This window comes from Phaethon aethereus (genome assembly GCF_964289735.1).
Source record: "Phaethon aethereus genome assembly, chromosome: 5".
Classification (NCBI taxonomy): domain Eukaryota; kingdom Metazoa; phylum Chordata; class Aves; order Phaethontiformes; family Phaethontidae; genus Phaethon; species Phaethon aethereus.
Genome location: NC_138579.1, coordinates 24,165,847 through 24,187,190, shown reverse-complemented (window position 1 = coordinate 24,187,190; position 21,344 = coordinate 24,165,847). Strand labels below are relative to the sequence as shown.

At 35.9% G+C, this 21,344-nt stretch overlaps 1 protein-coding gene across 1 annotated transcript in view; it reads right to left on the bottom strand.

Annotated features, from left to right (window-relative positions):
- The window catches only part of CEP128 (centrosomal protein 128), a gene marked incomplete at both ends in the record, with an annotated part of 126,339 nt that overhangs the window by 48,817 nt on the left and 56,178 nt on the right, over nucleotides 1-21,344 (bottom strand). The window contains 4 exons of the mRNA XM_081999988.1: nucleotides 10,282-10,474; nucleotides 12,033-12,092; nucleotides 15,321-15,497; nucleotides 20,424-20,588. Of these exons, the coding sequence (XP_081856114.1) occupies nucleotides 10,282-10,474; nucleotides 12,033-12,092; nucleotides 15,321-15,497; nucleotides 20,424-20,588 (595 nt within the window). The remainder of the gene's footprint in view (nucleotides 1-10,281; nucleotides 10,475-12,032; nucleotides 12,093-15,320; nucleotides 15,498-20,423; nucleotides 20,589-21,344) is intronic.

Here is a 21,344-nt window from a genome sequence, read left to right as displayed (position 1 = left end):
ACCAGTTCTTTAGCTTGGTCTAAGGAAAAAAGTCATAATTCACAACAGGAAGAAAAGATCAAATAATAGATTCTAACTATTTAATATACATTAAATTCCCATTCCCCAGGTTATTTTTGTTAATTTTGATTTAGTTTCCAGTATCTGTAGGTAAACCAAGAGGTAAAACTAACAAATTTAGTTTCTTACTGTTAGTGTGCAATACAAACTCAGCAACTTAATGTTTAAAGGACACATCATGCTTTCTAAACTATAAATCTCTACATAAGTTTCAGATAAGCATTGAAAGTATGTGATTCAGAGAGAAAACAAATTATCAAAGGAAGTCTTAAAAACATCTTAGCTACAGTTTGATCCCGTCTCTTACCTTAACTTTTTCACAATGGCAGCCATATTTTTATGAGTGCATAAAAAGATGATGGCAAACAACAACAGTTGCATAAAATACTAGATCAATAGACCAATGCATGTCCCGATAGATATTTCCAGTTTTCCAATACAAAAAACCACAGGGTAAGATTTCCAAGTGATTTGGGCTCATTTCCATTCCTCTAAGACTCTGAATGCAGGTTCATTTTGGCAAAGTTTAAAGTAACTTAGAAGTCCTCCCTCCTCCTTCCCCCATCACATTAAAAAAACCAAACATTATTTAAAGGGCAAGAACACTATTAAGAAGAAATTAATTATTTGAGTAGTAATTGTATTTCAACTTTATGTATTTTGAAGCTCACTATCAAAAAGAAGTATTATGGAGAGTTTCTCTAAAACCCTTCAGATTGTATGCTTAAAAAGAATTTTCTCTACTTGATGTTCCCATTCACTGTTCAGTAAGAGATGACCTTAAAATACCTTGTGATGTTTCTTCCTGCCACAGAAAGGACTGTGTTGTCACACAAGAACAATATGAGGTAATACATGAAAAAAAGAAAACAAATGGGAAAGAAAAACAAAGCTGAAAGGGCAAAACAAGTCTTAAAGTTATATTCAAAACAGTATATGTACTTCACTAATAAATTAAACATAATAGTTCATAATAGAAAGATTTTGCAATATTTTGATTTTTTACTCGTTCCCAATTTTCTACTTTTCTTTTTCTCCTTTTAAGCAGCGATCACTCAATGTCAGTGTATTTGCACGCAATGTATTGCACTGTCTCTTTATTTTGAACTTTCACACTGTCTGCTTTACTGTTCCTGGCTCAAACAAAAGTTCAACTTACTGGCTTTAAAAAAAAAAAAAAAAAGGAATATAATTTGGAAGATAAGATTTTGTCAAAGCAAAGTTTTTTCTACATTTTTAATCCCATTTAATGTAACAGGCTCTTTGAATCTACATTTTCCACAGCAGTTAAATAACAAATAGTCCTGACTGAATATAACAAAAAAACCCGCACTCAAAATTAATTCAATTGCCTTTTGTTTCAGAGATCACCTACCAAAACCTTTAAAATATACTTGATTTACCTTCACAAGTGATGAAACTAGTAGCTAACTGCATGATTAACAGAGATGACACCATCACTAAAACAGTTGAAAATGCTAGTCTTCTAAAATTTGATTTTGTATCCTCAAATTTAAGACAATGCACAAAAAATATTTTTTCTTCTGACTCTTGATTACGATGAGTGTAATTAGAATGAGAACAGAATTAATGATAAATTTAACGCATAAAGCATAACACAACAGAGTTGCCTGGCACAGGTTTGTGCTTGTGACAGAAGCATCAAACATAAGTCTGTCGTAGTTCAGGACTAGAATCATTACGTTCTTAAGCCTTACTTAGCAGTACGTTCTACATCAGAGCAATTCTAAAAATGTAATAATTTAAGTGTGCTTATGGAGTGTAGACACTGAGAAGTGGTACAGAATATGGCTTGCATCACCTGGGACTTCACGTAAAAGTGTGTGCAGAATATTATATCTTTGAGATAAATTAAATCAGTGTAAGGTCTGTATATCAATACACGTGCTCTTCTTACACCACTATGGCCTTACAAACATCACTTCATAAAAAAAGAACAGATGTGGCACGCTGACAAATTCAGCAAAAGCTAGGGAAATCTCACAAATAGAGATAGAAACATCAAGAAAGGAACACACATAGATAAATAAGGCCAGGGTCTGAGCTCAACAGTCAATGCTATTCACCTAGTTAATACATATTTTTGAAATAAGCATGGTATGCTCCAAGATAATAGCTTGCAAGCAGTTGAATCTATCCTTCTGAGCTAAGGCTGGCAAAATAAAACACTAAAAACATTTGTAATCAGAAATTAAGAATTCAGACATACACCAAAGAGAAAATAAATTACTATTTTTTCATGCATGAGATACACTGTGATTACAAAATTTAGCGAGAGTGGACATGGTGAAAGATTTAAGAGGTTTGAGTATGAATGAAAATGTTTTCCTCGTGGAAAATAAAACTAAAATTGTAGCAAGCATCTGGACAATGTTCTCCAAAAGTGCTGATGTTCCTCTCTTGATGAAGAGACAGAGCTGATACTTTCTTTTGACTAAACCAACAAGCAACTAAAGCAAATCTGTCTGTAAGCCCAGTTGGGTGCTCCCAGGATCAAATATAGACTTTCACTGATTTGTATGATAAGCTTTTCAGACTACTCAGTCTGGTTAGACTATGTAAAATTGGATAAATGAAAGAAATTTGGGCCAGGTCTCAGGTGCAATTCAGGAAGACAGTATTTTTCCTACATTCAAATATTTCTTTTTAACATTTCTTTAAACACTTCTTTCTAACATAACCTTTGTTAGCTTACTTGTATTTGTCAGGATTATACCACACAGACAGCCAGTTTATCACCACAGGTAGGACCCTGATAATGTTAATACTTCTACAGAAATTCAGGAGGATCCAAAAGCCTACAGTATCCTAGATATTTACAATCACTTTAGTGAAGAAGACAAAAAACTACATAGATAAGAGTTTTAGTAGACCTATTTAATCTTATAAAACTTCCTGAAACATGTTCATCAATAAAGCAGTTTAAATATTCATCCTACCTACTTTCGGTATGACCACTGTAAATCTCTGGTTTTATTCTTCCCCCCCAAAAAACATGAATAAACTATAATATCAGATCTGTTGATTGGAAATCAACAAATTAGTTTCTTGAGAGTACAATTTCTCTGTCTTGTTTTTACAATTTCTGATTTATGCAAAATTAATGGAACACTTTTAGTCTATATTACATAATGAGACAAGTGGTTTGTGTTGGTGGGGACAGTAAGCCACATCTGTGGATATTCATAGTATCAGTCTTTCTGACAAAATGCTCCATCTAAAATCTGCATCATTCCAAATGCAGCAGAAAATATTTTCATCCATTTGCACCAATTTTGACTGAAAATCCATGTCATTAAGCAACACAGACAAGTATATTTTGGTGTTAAAAAAATAAAACAGTGAAGGGTCTTTCCATCAATGAGTAAATCCATTCTGCCTTCATTGGCTTTATTCCCGCACCTGCATTTTGCTCGTAAGTTCATTACTGAGTGTCTTAGTGTAAGTACTTCCGCCATTTTTTATGTTTAAGTAACAAAAGCTAACTACCTCTCTGTCTCCTTAATTTAAATTTTCTATCATTTTGATTTTGATTCATTGCTTTCCCTTTTTTGGTTTAACACCTTTTTTTACACTATTAGCCATGTTTTCTTTTTTCCTTAGGGAAAGTAGCTTTTCCAATTCTCATGTCCAAGTCATTTATACATTAAAATATTTACATGTTTACATTCCACTAGTTGCACCATAATTAAACCTGGGCTTTTCATTCAGTATGTAAGAGTATTTGTCCAAGAAATATAAATAGCTATATTTCGTCTTGCAACTTTTAAATGAAAAAAACCTTTACAAACATTTAAATGTATCCCTTCATGAATAACAGAACTCAGAGCTCAGATTAACAGACATGCATTTTATTATTCCTCTACCTTCTACCAATTTACAAAAAATAACTGATTTGGTGTAATGAAGGCCATAGTTTTCAAATTAAAATGAACAATCTATGTTGACATGACTGTGGAAGAAGCCAATTAAATTCACATGTAGATTGTAAGTCCATTATTCTTGCATACACTGTCACATACGCTGTCATTTATTTCAGTGGCACAAGAAAATGTTATTGAATACCAAGTCAACCTGCCTATTTCCTAGTGCATTAATAAAAAGATCTCAAAGCTTTTTTCAGTGTTTGTGAACATTGTTATGAATTTCTGATCTGGCTTCAAATTCAAACTTGGTATAAAAACTGGTAAAAATAAATAATACATAAAATTTCCTTCCTTGGTATCAGGTAAATGAAATTAAATGATCCCAAGGCTATTCCACCAACAAAGCCACCAAATTCTCTAAGTCTTCAAGTTTTATTATCATATTCCTATTCTTCATACTAAGTGCACTCATGAAGAAAAGTGAGCCTACAGACCAACAACTATGAAACAGTACTAATTATACCTTTCAGTAACTACCCCTTTGTCTCTCAAAGTAGCACATTCCTTGCTCTAATTTATAGTTCTTATATTTAATCATCATGTTTACCGTAGTCATTTTCTACATAGCACATTGAATGCTATACAGACCACAGCCATATTATGTCTTCTGTTACATCTATCAGCTATTTGGTAACTACCAGCTATCTTATCAAATGAATGAAATACCAGGAAGTTGGGCTCAGATTACCTCTGGTAAATCTCAGTTGTATTTTACTTCCCTGTCTCTAATTATTCATTCAGCAAATGTTTGTTCTAAAGTCGTGAATACTATTAAGAGTACAGGACCTACTGCTGGAAGGCTGGTGACACCACAGCAGCTAAAACTAAATAAATATACTCATACTGGGCAAAATCATGGTAACTTCATCTGTATCCACAAAACCTGTTGATTATCAGATCTAATCAAATTACAGTGTGATGAAGTGAACCATAAATTTGCACACATGAAGACTATTCTTAATTGTGTATATAACTAATTGACTTCGTAAACAGAAGTACCTGCTTGCTTCCTCCAACACTGTTTTCATGGCAGTGTCCAAAAAAAAAACAAGCAGCAAAAAAAACCCCCACAAGCACCAACTGCTCCCCCCTGCCCCCCAAAAAACCCAACCCCCCCCCCCCCACCTTACATAACCAGGTTGTTCTAAATTACATCTCATTAAAAAAAGGTGGAGTGTAAAGACTAAGAAGGTGCTTGATAGTTACCCACAAACACTCCTGACTTTCTATTTCCCTATAAAACAGTAAGCTCCTTTACCATTAATTGTTTAAATCAGAAATTAAAAAAATAATAAATCTTTTAGGAATATTTTTAAGTGAAAACAGCAAGGAGGATGTTTTGGGAAAATCCACCAACAGAAGTCAAAGTTACCTATCTTCACTCGCTGCTATCTTCATACCTATGGGGCTCTGGATCCTCAGCATCTGCGTGTATGCTGACCCCAGGCCTTAAAGCTAACTCTGGCCGGCACTGTCGGCATCCTGCCATCTTTTTGAGAGTCCTATTTCTAATCCTGTATTTGGTGGAATTTTAAAGCATGTTTAACTGTTTTGTGTTACATAGAAAACTTCAACTATGTAACTGTTATTTCCTTTTTCTTACCTGCTTTTAACCAGCATCAGCCTCTAGAAGTAGACAGAAGAGAACGTAACTTACTTAGAATTATAGAAATTGTAATAATGTCAAGTAACAAATGGAACTGAGCATATTTGTAGGGAACAAAGGAATGGCCCTTATAAATAAAAGGTATGAGATTATATACTTTTTTTGTGCTCAGTGAAAAGCATTAATTTCTACCATTCTTTCCAGTTTAATAAATTCCCATGATAACTTTGCCTATAGCTTGAAATTTAAATGCAGGCTGTGAATTTTTCCACAAAGCCTAAACCAAAGTAGGTACAATAGAATTAAAAACTAAAATAAGGTTTGTTTTATTTCCTATGCACTTAAATTAAAAAAGGCAAATAAGGCCTCAGGGAGGTCATCTTAGCAGATAATTACTCAAAAATAAGAACACTAAAACACTATTAATATTACATCAGGGTCTTGGTGCTATCATTTTAAATAAATGAAGCATAACAATAGAAACATTTAAGCTTGAAAGATCAAAGCATGTTCTCTTTCAAAGTTCTTTGTAAATCGAGGAGGAAAATCTTGGCAGGATCTTACTATTCTTGTAATGCAAATAACCTGCATTGTTCTATAAAATATTTACAACAATGCTTTTATTTGTTATTGCTATTGTTGTTTTGCTATTTTTTTTTTGTTAGAGGATTTCACAAAACATTTCAATACTAATTAAGTCAGCTACCAGAAGCTATAACTACACTTAAAAGTTTACTCTCTTCTAATCTGAGTCTACATCAACCTAAATAGAAAATAACTACTAATAGCATGATTAAAGAGAGTACTTATTCTGTCTGACAAAAGAATTAGCCCATCATTATCAGCACTGAGTCCTGAATGAAGGCCAGAACAAAGTTTTTAAAGAAAACACAAGAAAAGAAAACCTGAGACGTGACACCTTCCTTTAGAACCTGAGGTAATAGAATACAATGTAAGATCGTGTCATGACACAGTGAGGTATGCAAATAGTAGTCTAACATATTACATAAAAAGATGAAAACCAGATGACAAGTCAGTCCTATTTATAGATTACATCAACTGATAAGGCATGTTAGTAGCTCTCAAGGTTTACTGACATGCAAACTTTCAGTACTTTATTCTCCTCCATAGGTCAGATGTCAGCCATTTATGGATGTCAAAATACAATCTCCTCACCATGTAGCCTTCCATTTTTTCAGGCTTAGTTAGATCATCCAACAAAATTTTATATGAAAGAGGTGGAACAAAAGAATCTATTTCAACATGGAAATTGATTCTCCCTGGTCCCTATGTCAATTAGCCTGTTTTCTCACTGATCATTTTCATGACTGGCTTCATCTAACTCCTTTGATCACATTCCTTCCAGCTCTACCTGTAAGATTCCCAGCTATCCACATTTTTCCGATGTATTCAAAAACTTACTCTTCTGCTGGTACAGTACCTTAAAGGGAGAGTGCGAGCAAGCATACACACATGCGCATGCACTGGAAGAAGTAATGTTCTCAAAACATTCCGGGAAGGTCTTGAGATGATGTTAAGACTTAATGCCAGGAATTAACATCATATGGCATTTCTTCCACCCTCTCTGCTCATATAAAATTTCTGTTTGCAGTTCCTTTGGTTACAGAATTCTGAACATTAGCTATATTATGCTTTATTATCATTATCATGATAATGACAATAAAAAATATCACCAATTATTACTATTATGGGAATGTCATAGAATCATACAATGATTTGGATTGGAAGGGAGCTTTAAAGATCATCTAGTCCAAACCCCCTGCAAGGAGCAGGGACATCTTCAACTAGATCTGACTGCTCAGAGCATCGTCTAACCTGACCTGGAATGTTTCCAGGGATGGGGCATCTACCACCTCGCTGGGCAACCTGGGCCAGTTTCACCACCTTCAGTGTAAAAAATGTCTTCCTTATCTGTAGTCTACATCCACCTTCTTTTAGTTTAAAACCATTACCCTTTGTCCTATTGCAACAGGCCCTACCAAGAAGTCTGTCCCCATCTTTCTTATAAGTCCCCTGTAAGTACTGGAAGGCTGCAACAGAGTCTGCCTGGAGCCTTCACTTCTACAGGTTGAACAACCCCAACACTCTCAGGCTTTCTTCATAGGAGCGGTGTTCCATCCCGCTGACCATTTTTGTGACCTTCTTCCGGACCCTCTCCAACAGGTGCATGTCTTTCCTGTGTTGAGGGCTCCAGAGCTGGATGCAATACTGCAGGTGGGGTCTCACCAGAGCACAGTGAAGGGGCAGAATCACCTTCCTCAACCTGCTGGCCACGCTGCTTTTGATGGAGTCAAGAATACAGTTGGCCTTCTGGGCTACAGGCGCACATTGCCGCCTTATGTCCAGCTTTTCATCCACCAGCATCCCCAAGTCTTTCTTGGCAGGGCTGCTCTCCATCCCTTCATCCTCCAGCCTGTATTGATACCAGGGTTCACCCCAACTCAGGTGCAGGACCCTGCACTTGGGCTTGTTGAACCTCATGAGGTTCACATGGGCCCATTCCTCGAGCTTGTCCAGGTCTCTCTGGATGGCATCTTGTCCCTCAGGCATGTCAACTGCACCACTCAGCTTGGTGTCATCTACAAATTTGCTGAGGGTGCACTCCATCCCACTGTCTATCTCACTGATGTAGATATTAGAGAGTCCCAAAACGGACCGTTGAAGGGCACCGCTTGTCACTGATCTTCATCTGGACATTGAGCTGTTAACCACTACCCTCTGGATACAATCATCCAACCAAGTCCTCATCCACCGGATAGTCCACCCATCAAATCTGTATCTCTCCAATTTAGATAAGATGTTGTGGGGAACCATGTCAAAGGCATGCATTGGTAACTGTTAATTCTGGTTTTGCTCAGGTCCATCATGTACGGGTCAGTATACAGTGCACAATTTCTAAGTAATTTTCCAAGCACTTAATAAAAATCCCCAATTGGAAATCACAGAGTCATTAAGGTTGGAAAAGACCTTCAAGATCATCAAGTCCAACCATCAACCCAACACCACCATGCCCACTAAACCATGTCCTGAAGTGCCACGTCTACATGTTTTTTTAATACTTCCAGAGATAGTGACTCCACCACCTCCCTGGGCAATCTATTCCAATGTTTGACCACTCAGTAAAAAAATTTTTCCTAATATCCAATCTAAACCTCCCCTGCCGCAACTTGAGGCCATTTCCTCACATCCTATCGCATGTTACTTGGGAGAAGAGACCAACACCCATCTCACCACAACCCCCTTTCAGGTAGTTGTAGAGAGCAGTGAGGTCTCCCCTCAGACTTGTCTTCTCCAGACTAAACAACCCCAGTTCCTCAGCTGCTTAAATTAAAGGAAGCTTCTAAACATCAGAAAGGTAAAGATGCAAACTTGTCTTCCAAAAGCAGTAATGACAGTAAATAAGATACGCCTTTAAAGATAAAGCTTCAGAAACAAATTATGAACTGACTGTAAGAGCTAGTGACTCAACCCAAATCAACAACATGCATGGATTCTTCCTGACCAAGACCAAGCCTGCACTTCAAAATTTTACACCTCACCTATGTTTGGATTTAACAAGGATCCACTCTCACACTGTTTATAACAACCAAAGTATTGATTTCTGACAGCAGAAAAAAAAATCTGGTTTTAAGGATAAAGATACACTGTAAATTGTTTATGTTCCAAGTTTCTTACAATGCTCTGGTTTTACTATAAAAATACTCTTCATTGAAATAGTGTGTTTAATTAACTTACAAGTAACAGTATAAATGAGCTTGTACACAGATGAAAAGCAGAATGATGAAAGTCTGAGATCCTCCTGTCTTCCTGAGACTCTTAAATAACACCCTCATGATGAAAGCATGTTTCTCTACTCCTAAAAGCATTCTCCTTAAAGTAAATCTTCAAGAAACTGTAACATACTAAACTACAAATACCTGAGCTGAGACTAAAAAATGGCTCTTGTCTAGGGAGAGTGAGGTCCATCCCTACCAGAACTTTACACTGATTAGTATTTCTCCTTCATGACAACCATGGATGGTATGGATGCTAGCACCAAGCCTGGCACACAACACTCCAGAGTAAGAATTACATGCCAAGAGAGGGAGAAAACTATACTTATATGTTTTTCCATATATGATGTCATTCATTTTAATTAAAATCAAAGCTTGTCTTACTCCATCTTGCAATAGAGAAGAAGGGCTGAGAAGTAAATTTGCCAAAGTTCTTTGTACGTACAATTTAGGCAAAAGGGAGTAACTGCACAGAATTTGGGACTGCTTTGGGCTCACTCCTTTTGACAAATAAAAGCAGCATTACCAATGCTGCCTCAGAATCTTGTGTAATTTCCTCTTTGCCCAGTTGTGGAATGTCTCAGATGGTACAGTTGAAAAATAACTTCTACATCCACTGCCCATGTTGCAAACTCATGTTATTCAGCCGTTGTACTGGGTTGAAACGTAGTGGATTACATTTGCTTTTTTTGTCAGCAAGGGAAAAGAAAAAACCTAACTGTCATCTTGGTTATCACTAGCATGTTACCAAATTAGAGTTTGTAATAACTAGTTAATAAAATACATCTGAATTTATGTATAATTTTAAAGGAGTTAAAATCAGTATAATTTTAAAATTCCTTCTCCCTTTTATTAAAAGAAACCAGCAACATACCTCTCTTCTCTCTGTGAAGATCTTCCAAAAGTTTTTCTTGTTTTTTAATCTGTTTAAAGAGAGACTGATGTTCAGCCTCCTTCATCTGTGTAAAGTGCTTCAGCTGTTCTCGGCTCTGCAGCAAGTAGCATCGCAGCTTTTTTTCCTTACTTTCTCTCTCCTTTACCTCCTCGCACAGCCACTGAAGCTTAGTCTATGTTAAAAAAAGGGACAACAAAAAGTAAAGAATTCTAATAAAAATAATAGAACCTAAAAGTTAACTGGCCTAATGATCTTTGAAGTCACAGATTACTCATCTGTACCTATTACTTAACAATAATAATAATAGGGACATTCAGATATATTAAGAGGACATGCTGACTTTCAAAGAGTCTCAAAACTGGTCTGATAATTGTACATGAAGAAGCAATACACAAATTTTTTTCTTCTTTAATCAGAAGCATGAATTTGCTAGTGTAGGTATGGAAACTCACATTGAATGTGTATACATAGACACCAAGAGATATTTCTTCCTTTCAGAATACCTTTCCCTCTCTATTCTATGTTGAGAGAATTTAAATCATTTATCCATTCTAGAAAAAGTTGCATCAATCCTTTCTGGTCAGCAGAAGTTAATACCTAAGGCTCATGCAGAGGAAAAAGAAGAGAGCTCATAGGTAAGATAGTGGTCAATATAGTAAATCTAAAAGTGGTAGAAGAGAATACTTTCACACTGCCTATTTAAAACAAAAGGAAAAAAAAAGGGAGGAATTTTAAGTAATCATTCATTCTAGACTTCCTCCCAGTAGCTAAAGAAACTTAGGTGAGAAATGTGTGCAAATGATTATTAGGTGCTCTTTGAAAGATCTTTTCCATAATATGTCAGTGTCACTTCTTTAAATGAAGAAAATTCCTGCATAACACTCTTCCTTTGATTCCAATTGTATCTCTACTATCTATAGTGGCAGTCTTTCTTGGTCTATGTCTGACATAGACCATACATCATCAATAACCTTAGATTATCTTACATGCAAACAGTCGCAATTTTTCTTTAAGTTAATTCTGCTGTGGCTTTGACCTTTTTACATGAAGCAAAAAAGTAGTGTGTCTTCTACAGTTTCTTGTGATCTATTTTGATTATGAGAAACTTACTCCTTTTAAAGGATATTGGATAAGAAATGTGTTTTTGTGTGTGCATTGGGAGTACAGGAAGAAAGCTGACTCCAAAAGTCAAGAGTTATAAGTCATCAGTCATCATTTTGAAGAAGTTTTCAAGTATGTGTGCACTCACATAATAGGATTCAAAAGCTTCAAACAAAAGGGGAAAGAAAATAGTTCGTTTTCCAAGAATCCAATCTAATATCCTTTAGATTTAATAACTAACAGCCTTATTTAAAATAATTTCTTGCCTTGTTACAACCCTGTAAGAGAAACTTAACCTGCTGAATATGTTCTTATGTTTTTCTTGTCTGAAAATACTTGGACTAGATGTAAAGGTTATCACTGCAGTAACTTCAATGCATTTTTCTGTAAAAATGACATTGCTATTTATTTTGCTATAGAGACAGCTATTTCTTGTTGATAGCAAAATTTGGAAAATTATTCCATCAGTTGAAATAACAGTCTGGGAATATCAGAATTATTGCCAAAGGAATGCTTTTGTATTTTTCCTTTTGCCCTTTAAGTGCCTTTTCAAACACATGTTCACCTGAATGATTATAAATGCTGGATTTTAGTTTATTCCATAAAATTTCAGAATGTTTCACTATTACCTTTGTTTCTGCTAACCAGCGATGAGGATCATTCAGAACTGTTGGCGTAAGCGATATTGCCTATGGAATAGTAGGGGAGAAAGAAATAGGCATAAAAATGGGAATTAGACACAGAAAGGATAAAGTCTTTCCTGCTTACTGGAAATTAATCAAACAGATACTCTTTGCTAAAAATCCAGCTTGCAAATTGTATCTATAAGTGGTTTGATAAAACTATTTAAACATAAATTAGTCACATTTAAAAGGAAATTATACAAACTCACTGAAACAAATATTGTTTAAAGGTGCAACTTAAGTAAGTTGCGATAATACTAAGTTGTATTCTGAATCTGTTTTTCTCCTAAGAATCAGTACAATGATGCATTTTGAACATCTCCAGAACATATCTCTGCATCAAGGTATATATTCTCAATTTGAAACTATACATCCTTTTTTGAAAATATCCTAATATTTCCAAATAATACAATCGGACTCTACTTTAAAGTGACTATTTCTTAAGAAAAGGCCAAATTCAAAGTCATTCAACTCTTTTTCTCCATTCTACAAAACAACAGTGGTTGCACATAAACCAGGAGTAGCAGAACAAATTGTTGTTAGTCATTGAACAGTTATCAGTATATCTACAGAAATGCTATGTGCAACATAACTGTCTTATCAAAAACTAAAAAAAGGCAAACCCGCAAAATCTTAAATTATGTTTCATGATGGTAGTCTTAGTGTTTTCATGAAAAAGACAAATCACTTGCTTTGAATAGTGGATAGGCATAAAAAGCAAAATGTTAACTTTCACTAAGTGGATAAAAAGAAGATAATGAAGCATTCCAGCACAAGTTTAATACTTCACACAGTAAGAAAATGTGGTATGCTTTTTTTCTGCATTCAAATTGAACCATGTTAAACTTGTTTTAAAGGTACTTCTGTATAAGTTTTCTATATTACTTATTAAAAAGTTAGTGATGATGGATTTTTTTTCCCCCACTTTATGAGTTGATACACAAGAGGAAGAAAAAAGTCTCATACAAAGCTCTCTCAACTGAAATCTATTTAGGATAAGTAAACTATTAACCTTATGTCCAGCACATCCTTTATCTTATGTGGTCCTATCCCATGATTACATTATGCCTTTCTCTAATTTAAAGGTTTTGTGGAAATTTTGTTAGTTTGTTTGTTTTCAATTTACCATATTTTGCAATTCATCAAGTCTTTATGTATTCTTAGTCCTGGTCCAATTAATTTTTGTAACTAGCATATTTCACTTATTTATATGGGCTTTATTAGCAAGATGAGACCAAAGGTGTCTAAACAGCACCATCTAATTATGTACATATATATGTTATACATGAAAATTATCACAACATAAGGATACAGCCGAAAAGAAATGCTTTAGTAGGCATGTTGACCACGACTTCACAAAGCAATGCATACCTGAAAGTTGTCACTTCCACGGCAGCAAAACTCATTCTGTGCAACCACATTCAAAGAAGGCAGTATTCAGTTTATAGTTTAACCATGACTGGAGTAGTTATTGCAAGATTTCTCGTAACAAAAGACCAATTAGAAAAATAAATCTGAACAATACATATGGAATTCTTTGCTTAGAACAGTAGTACCTGGTGATTATAAAAAAATCCAATACATTTTTCATCATGTAAGATTAAGCCTGGTGTTTAAGTTCTCTGAATACAAGTATTTATCCATTAAATATCCTCATTGCTCACCTCAGTTGCAATGGCAAGTTCTTCTTGCAGTGAAGAACTTGTCCGAAACCTTTTAGAAACCTTAGCAATTCCTGAAGTACTGGGCAGAAGAACAATATAACAAAGGAAACTTCTTATCTTTTACAAAAAAAAAAATTCAGACCAGGCACCACAAAACTATGTAACATTTGTTTTCGCATATAGTTGCTGGTCAAAAATTCAGATTCAAATCCGTTTTAAGCTTGCCAGTGATAAACAGTTAAAGAGGATAAATAAGGAGAATTGTGAAAACAGGGATTAGCAAAACTTTATCCAGAAGACATAAACCGTGCAGGAAGTGGTAAGTAAGTTGATGAAGGCATGGTTCGGTGATCAAGAATCTGGCAATTACAGCAGATCACAAAGACTTATTACAAAAAGACAGCTATAAGGATACAGAGGAGAAAGCTTGTTTGTCAAATACATTTTCTTAGAATTCTCATCTGTTTGTGTGCTGCAACATTCCAACTCCATAGGTAAGCGGAGAAAAAGGCACAACCATACTACAAGGCAGAAACAAAGTGACTTCTCTCCACACCTTCAAACAAAATGCATGAGGTGATAAACTTAAAATAGAAAATAAAACAAAGAAAAAATATTAAAAATAGAATGGATTTTCAGTGTCAACGCTGAAAAATTTCTATTTCAAAAGCAGCCCAGCCCAGTCAAGTGACCAGGAACTGTAGAGTAGAAAGCATGCTTTGTTTAAATAGCAAGACAAAAAAGGCATAATCTGAGTGTACTCTATGATTACAGCTAAGGCTAAAGAGCCAACAGGTCAAGCACCTGTGATGTAACTGCCCATAATGCCAGTGAGTATGGTGACAAGCCAAGTTGGACACTCCATTTTCTTTATTCTCAGCTGTTTACAATGTCGACTGAAGAGGATCTAGAATCATCTGGAGGGAGCAAGAGAGGGTTCTGTCCCTGGGGAGCAAATACGAATGCTCAGGAAAAAAGCTAATAGGAGACAAGGGTTGCAGGAGAAGAGGTAAGAGAGTGGAAAAAAAAGTTATAGCACACTACAAGTTTCCTGAAACTTTGAGTCTGAGTTTTTTGGATACAAGGACCTGCTACACAAAACACGAGGATATAAACTCTTTTCTCTTCCAGCACTTACATCTCTACATAAAGAGCAAGGCATCTAAATTAGTTTTTAATTAAACCTTTATTTCATTGTTTCCCAATTTTAAAAGCCTTTTAGGTCTTTCTTGGGGAATTCCCACCTCTAAGGAGGTGGCATTGGAAAACCTGCCTCAAAATTCTGGCTGATGTAAGGGACTTTCATGCAAGTAAACAAAAGGAGAACTATTTTTCACAAAAAAAATTGGCAAAATAAAGCAGTAACAATTAACACATGGGCTGATCTTCATAGTATCCCATTTTAATACCTAGCAATGTACATCTGTACCAGCTAAATATCAATAAACCTATTGTCCATAAATTGTCTATGCCAGTTAAGTGACAGGTGACAACAATGCATACAAATTCTGCTACAAACATTCATTAAGAAAATGACAAAATCTGCAGCATACTTAAAACTTAGAATTACTTTGAATTTCTCCATGGAGTCTCGAGAAAAAATTTCACAAGCAGCATCAATTTCACTTCCTATCATGGTGAGAATGGATTCCTGTTCCATTTCTAAGTGACGCAGATGATCCTTAAACTGCAGCCTGGCCTCATCCATCCTTCTCAAATGATCTTCTTCATTGCTGATCTGTTTATCCTGGAGTGAAAGAGAAAAAAACAAAACTAAGAGAAATTATTGCATTAATAATATAACATACATCATTAGCAATATATCTTTCAATCTTATAATCACACTGTACTCATTCATGCACTGGGTTCAGTTCCTTGCCATGAAAAATACTACCTTCTAATACTACTCACAAGTTCCTCTCTCTATTCTCCTTATTCTTTGTAAATCAGTTATGAAGAAACTGCTACCAATTCCAAACCCAACAAACGTAAAGCTTATTTTCAGAGCCAAAACCAGAAAATTTACTATTAATCTCTTTCATGAGCAGAAAGAGATCCCAACAAATACTCCTCCTATTATCTTTTGCCCTGAACCAGTTACAGGCATCTAATATGTCATCACAAAAAGAGATCCCTGGAGGAAACCTGTATTGGCAATCAGTGTGTTCTCAAAGGAAAAGTATTCAAACAACATCTCATACGACAGAAAACATTTTATGTTATCATCCAATGTCAGAAAGATCATTAAATGTTACATATCTTTTTAAAATTCAGGTTCTCTTCCTTTTTATCTATGATAGAGCCACCACGTAGAACTGAAGCCAGCAGCAGTTTTATTATACAATACATTGAATTATGCATTACAATTAAAACACCAAAACTATCTTGTGAGAAGTGAAATTGGTTTACACCTGTCTGCTGCCGAGATCAGGAAGATGTAAAACAGCGAAGGATAAACACTTTAACGGGCACATTTCAGTATGTGCAAGTGCACTAAGAACGGAGAGAAAAGCAAGAATAATACCTTTGAAACCTTATTAATTATGGACCTCTACAATGACAAGGTGCAACTGTTTAAATTGCATTTACTGGAAATCTTCATATACTGTTCTCATGAGACATTACTGAGGAGCTTGGTAATTTGTAACAAACAAGTTCTGTGAAAGGACTACATACGGAATCATAGAACCATTCAGGTTGGAACAGACCTTTAAGATCACGGAACCCAACCGTAAACCTAACACAGCCAACTCCACCACTCCAACCACATCCCTAAAGTACCACATCTAACACATCGCTGGGTAAAGAACTGGCTGGACAGCCAAGCCCAGAGAGTTGTGGTGAATGGCATTAAATGTGGCTGGCGGCCGGTCACAAGCGGTGTTCCCCAGGGCTCGGTTCTGGGGCCGGTCTTGTTCAATATCTTTATCAATGATCTAGTTGAGGGGATCGAGTGCTCCCTCAGTAAGTTTGCAGATGACACCAAGTTGGGTGGAAATGTTGATCTGCTGGAGGGTAGGAGGGCTCTGCAGAGGGATCTGGACAGGCTGGATCAACGGGCCGAGGTCAACTGTATGAGGTTTAATAAGGCCAAGTGACGGGTCCTGCACTTGGGTCACACCAACCCCATGCAATGCTACAGGCTTGGGGAGGAGTGGCTGGAGAGTTGCCCGGCAGAAAAGGACCTGGGGGTGCTGCTTGACAGCCGGCTGAATATGAGCCAGCAGTGTGGCCAGGTGGCCAAGGCGGCCAACAGCATCCTGGCCTGTATCAGCACTAGTGTGGCCAGCAGGAGTAGGGAAGTGATTGTGCCCCTGTACTCGGCACTGGTAGGGCCGCACCTTGAATCCTGTGTTCAGTTTTGGGCCCCTCACTACAAGAAGGATGTTGAGGTGCTGGAGCATGTCCAGAGAAGGGCAACGAAGCTGGTGAGGGGTCTAGAGCACAAGTCTTACGAGGAGCGGCTGAGGGGTTGTTTAGTCTGGAGAAGAGGAGGCTGAGGGGAGACCTTATCGCTCTCTACAACTACCTGAAACGGGGTTGTGGTGACGTGGGTGTTGGTCTCTTCTCCCAAATAACTAGTGATAGGATGAGAGGAAATGGCCTCGCGTTGCGGCAGGCGAGATTTAGATTGGCTATTAGGAAAAATTTCTTCACCGAGAGGGTGGTCAAGCATTGGAACAGGCTGCCCAGGGAGGTGGTGGAGTCACCGTCTCTGGAAGTATTCAAAAAACGTGTGGATGTGGTGCTTCGGGACCTGGTTTAGTGGGCATGGTGGCGTTGGATTAGCAGTTGGACTTGATGATCTTGAAGGTCCTTTCCAACCTTAGTGATTCTGTGGTACACCTCTTTTAAATACCTCCAGGGATGGTGACTCAACCACTTATCCGGGCAGCCTGTTCCAATGCTTGACAAACCTTTCAGTGAAGAAATTTTCCCTAATATCCAATCTAAACCTCCCCTGGCTCAACTTGATGCCATTTCCTCTTCTCCTATCACTTCCTACTTGGGAGAAAAGACCTACAGCAACCTCGCTACAACGTCCTTTCAGGTTATATACATATAAATGTATACACGTATATAAACTTTCAGAAGGTTGTGTACATATATATGTGTAGGTGTTACATCTATTAGCAAAATAGGTATTTTTTAATACAGGTGACCTTCAGTTGTGAAAAAGCCATACCTGATAAACAGCCTGATTTTTTAATTTAACTCATGGAAAATACTTGAGTTAGATGGCAGCTATTTCAAACTTCAGTGAACGCAGTCCATCACATGCTAAAGTTCACTCCCAAAGACCATAACTAAGAGACAATATATAGCTCAGTACTTTTTCCCTTTATTTTTCATCTGCTTGATTTTCTGAGTGTGCCAACATTCCTCAACATTCTACTTTCAGAGACTACAGGAGAAATGAAGTCACTGATAATGCAGAAGTGCACAGAAGGAAAAGAAACAGAAAATTTTACTATTATTCTTTGCTCCTTCACATTTCATGAGAAAAAAATTTAAACCCAAGCTATCTATAATACCTATGTTTCTTTGAATTAGTATTTGCACTAAGGCCATAATGACATTAAAGTATAAAAAGTGTGGAAAAGGAAAAGCGATAATTCTTTTGTAACACAATAGGCTTCTGCAATATCACAGTATGACAACTAGTATGAGATTTCTCAAGAGGTAGTATCATTTTCCCCATCCTAACACCCCTTCTGACAATCCACAATAAAACCACAATAGTAAATATTCTCTGAAGTTAGACAATTATATTCTCTTAAGTTAACCAAGTAATGCAATCAAGTGGAACTCTCTAGCTGCATTTATCTTCAAAGGTTGAGACCACAGGACTGTGCACTTAAAAGCTTCTCCATTCTTTTTCAGCTTAGAGATAAAATATCATCTTGGTCTAAAAACTGTATATTCCCAGTATTATGTAAGGTTAGAGCTAGTTTACAACTGACTGCAGAAGACTATGTACACTCCTACAAACACATATCCTTAAAAAGAAATATTATAGCACTAAAATCCCAACATAGAAAAAACCCCACATTTTGAATTTTCATTTGAGGTACCTTTTATTAGTCTGACAAGTTGAGCTTTTAAAGCACTTCCTGTTAGTTTAACAAGCTAAGAGAAATTCCAGGTTTAAGATTTTCTCCTTCCATACTTTAAAAAAAAAAAAAAACCCAAACAAAAAAACCCCACAGCAAAAACCCCACCCCAACATTTTTCTCTCAGGGCTAGTAGTCACAGCATACTGACTGACAGACAGTCAGTATATGCTGCAAACATAAGCAGTATGACAAAAGGAGCTAATAGCATTTCCAAACAATCGCTTTACTTTACCTATACTCAAAATAAGCCCATTAGATTTTAAGCTCAACACTTAAATGATGCTGTGCGCTTCATTTATAACAACAAAATAGGAGTTGAAAATTAAATTTAAAAACCTAAAAAGCCACGAAGGATCTACAATATCCACAGGCCTCATCAGATTTAAATAGTTTGAAACTATTGAGCTAATGAAGAATCTGATGAGTACTAAGCGGTCCATGTGAACTGAATGAACAAACTTTTTGTACCATGTTAGTATGAATGCCTGTATCAAACAAATTCTTTTCACAAGGATGAAAAATTACTAAATTCCACCTAGAGGCCAAAATATCCATTTTTTAAGAATGAGGATATAATGAAAAATTTATAAGCAATTTCCTGCAGGATGCACAATTTTTTTTTTTTGCATGTTAATCTAGGAAATCAAATTTGTCCAAGATTAGAAACATTAATTTTCAATATTGTCTTAATATGGGTTAATCAAATACTGACAGGTATGTGCTTTACACTGGAGAAGGTAAAACTTCATCCATGTAACGGAAATACTTATCTGAAATCACAATGTTGCAGGAAGAGAAATTTAAGATATAAAACCAGCACAATGTGAAATACATAACAAAAACATATTAAAAAGCAATTCTGTTTCCAATCGTGGGAAAAAAGTAAACTCAAGAAAGCAGAAAGAGTAGTTACACAATAAAACTCTTCAGCAACTCTGTATTTATCACTAGATTTTTTTAAAAGAAAGGATGGCAAGTCCAGGTTGTGAGACTGGAAATTAATATTTTATAGTAAATATTAATAACCAGAACACTAGACAACAAGAATGGCTGGCAGACATCTCTAGAAATACAATGCCAGTACAAGAAAGGGATGTGAATTGCTTTAAAAACTTGCCGTGTTTTGAATAATAAAACAGAAAATAATTTTCATCAAGTGATCTAGAATTTATTTTACTGTGTTTACATTGCTTATCTACTTCAAATTAGCTCTAAATTATTCATAACTGTACTACTACTTTAAGAAAACTAGAAGCGTTTAGTTAAACATTTGTTACCTATATTAGAAACAGGGCAGGCAACAGGACTTACATTTCTACTCCTAAATAGTATTAGCAAATCTTTGGAGAGATACAATTCATGACTCAGCCAAAGCACTTTTTCCTTCTTTGACTTATATAGCAACTGTGTACTACAGTATGACTCTGTATATTCTTTAATATATACATGTCTCTTTGTATTTTAAGTTTACCATCTATTCCTGCAATTCTTCATTTATTTTAGGTATTTATCAGCAGAGAGACTGACTAATCATGGTTAAAAGCAGGTAAGTTTACCTTTTTCTCCAGTTCTTGTTTTACAAACTCACATTTCCGCCTGAGTTTTCTATTTTCTTCTTCATTTTGGGTTAATTCTTCTGTCAATTTATCACACTCAATTTTTATCTTCTCCAGTTGTCGACACTGAGTCTTGACTATGTTTTTTTCTTCTACAAGTTCCATCTGATGGTAATGGGAAAACAGATTACAAAGTCACTACACGGGTTATGTTAAAACAGTCCCAGACTGTAGAGTTTTTAATCTGTGGAACACTATTATGGAAGGATAATTCTATTTACTTTTTTACATTGAAGTTATATTAAGAGCAACCACTTACCTGAACATGGAAAACATGTATCACAGAGTTGTAGAACCATACAGTGCTTTAAAAGCAGTTAATAGAAATCTCAGATTCTGAATTTCAACTCTGCTCCACTCATCAGTTTACATCACCTTAAGAAGCCCAGTATTTATGCAACTTTTCCATTACTGAAATAATTTGGAATCAGAAGGTCTAAAACTATCATTTCAGTTCAGGACCTAATACTAAATTTATATCTGTAAGGAAATAACTGCAAAGATTCGGTATTTTTAATTTCTAGAATTGTGTGGGTTTAATGCTATTCATGGAAACATTGCAGAGAAAAATGAAGAAAACATTTAAGAACCTTGAAAGCCCTAAATAGGTGCGTGAATAAAGTATATTGGTTTCCAGTGGAAAAGATAACTGACTGAAACTGACAGATTTGAGGAATACTCTAAAATATCTAAAAAAATGCAAAAAAATACAAAAAACAGACAGAAATTACACACATATTACTCAAAACCAGCTTCATAGTCCATGAATTGTGGGATGCAGTTACACACAAAATTAAACCTGCAGAGTAAATTGCTTCCTGAGGAAAAGTAAAAATTATATTCTCCCAATCACACTATAAA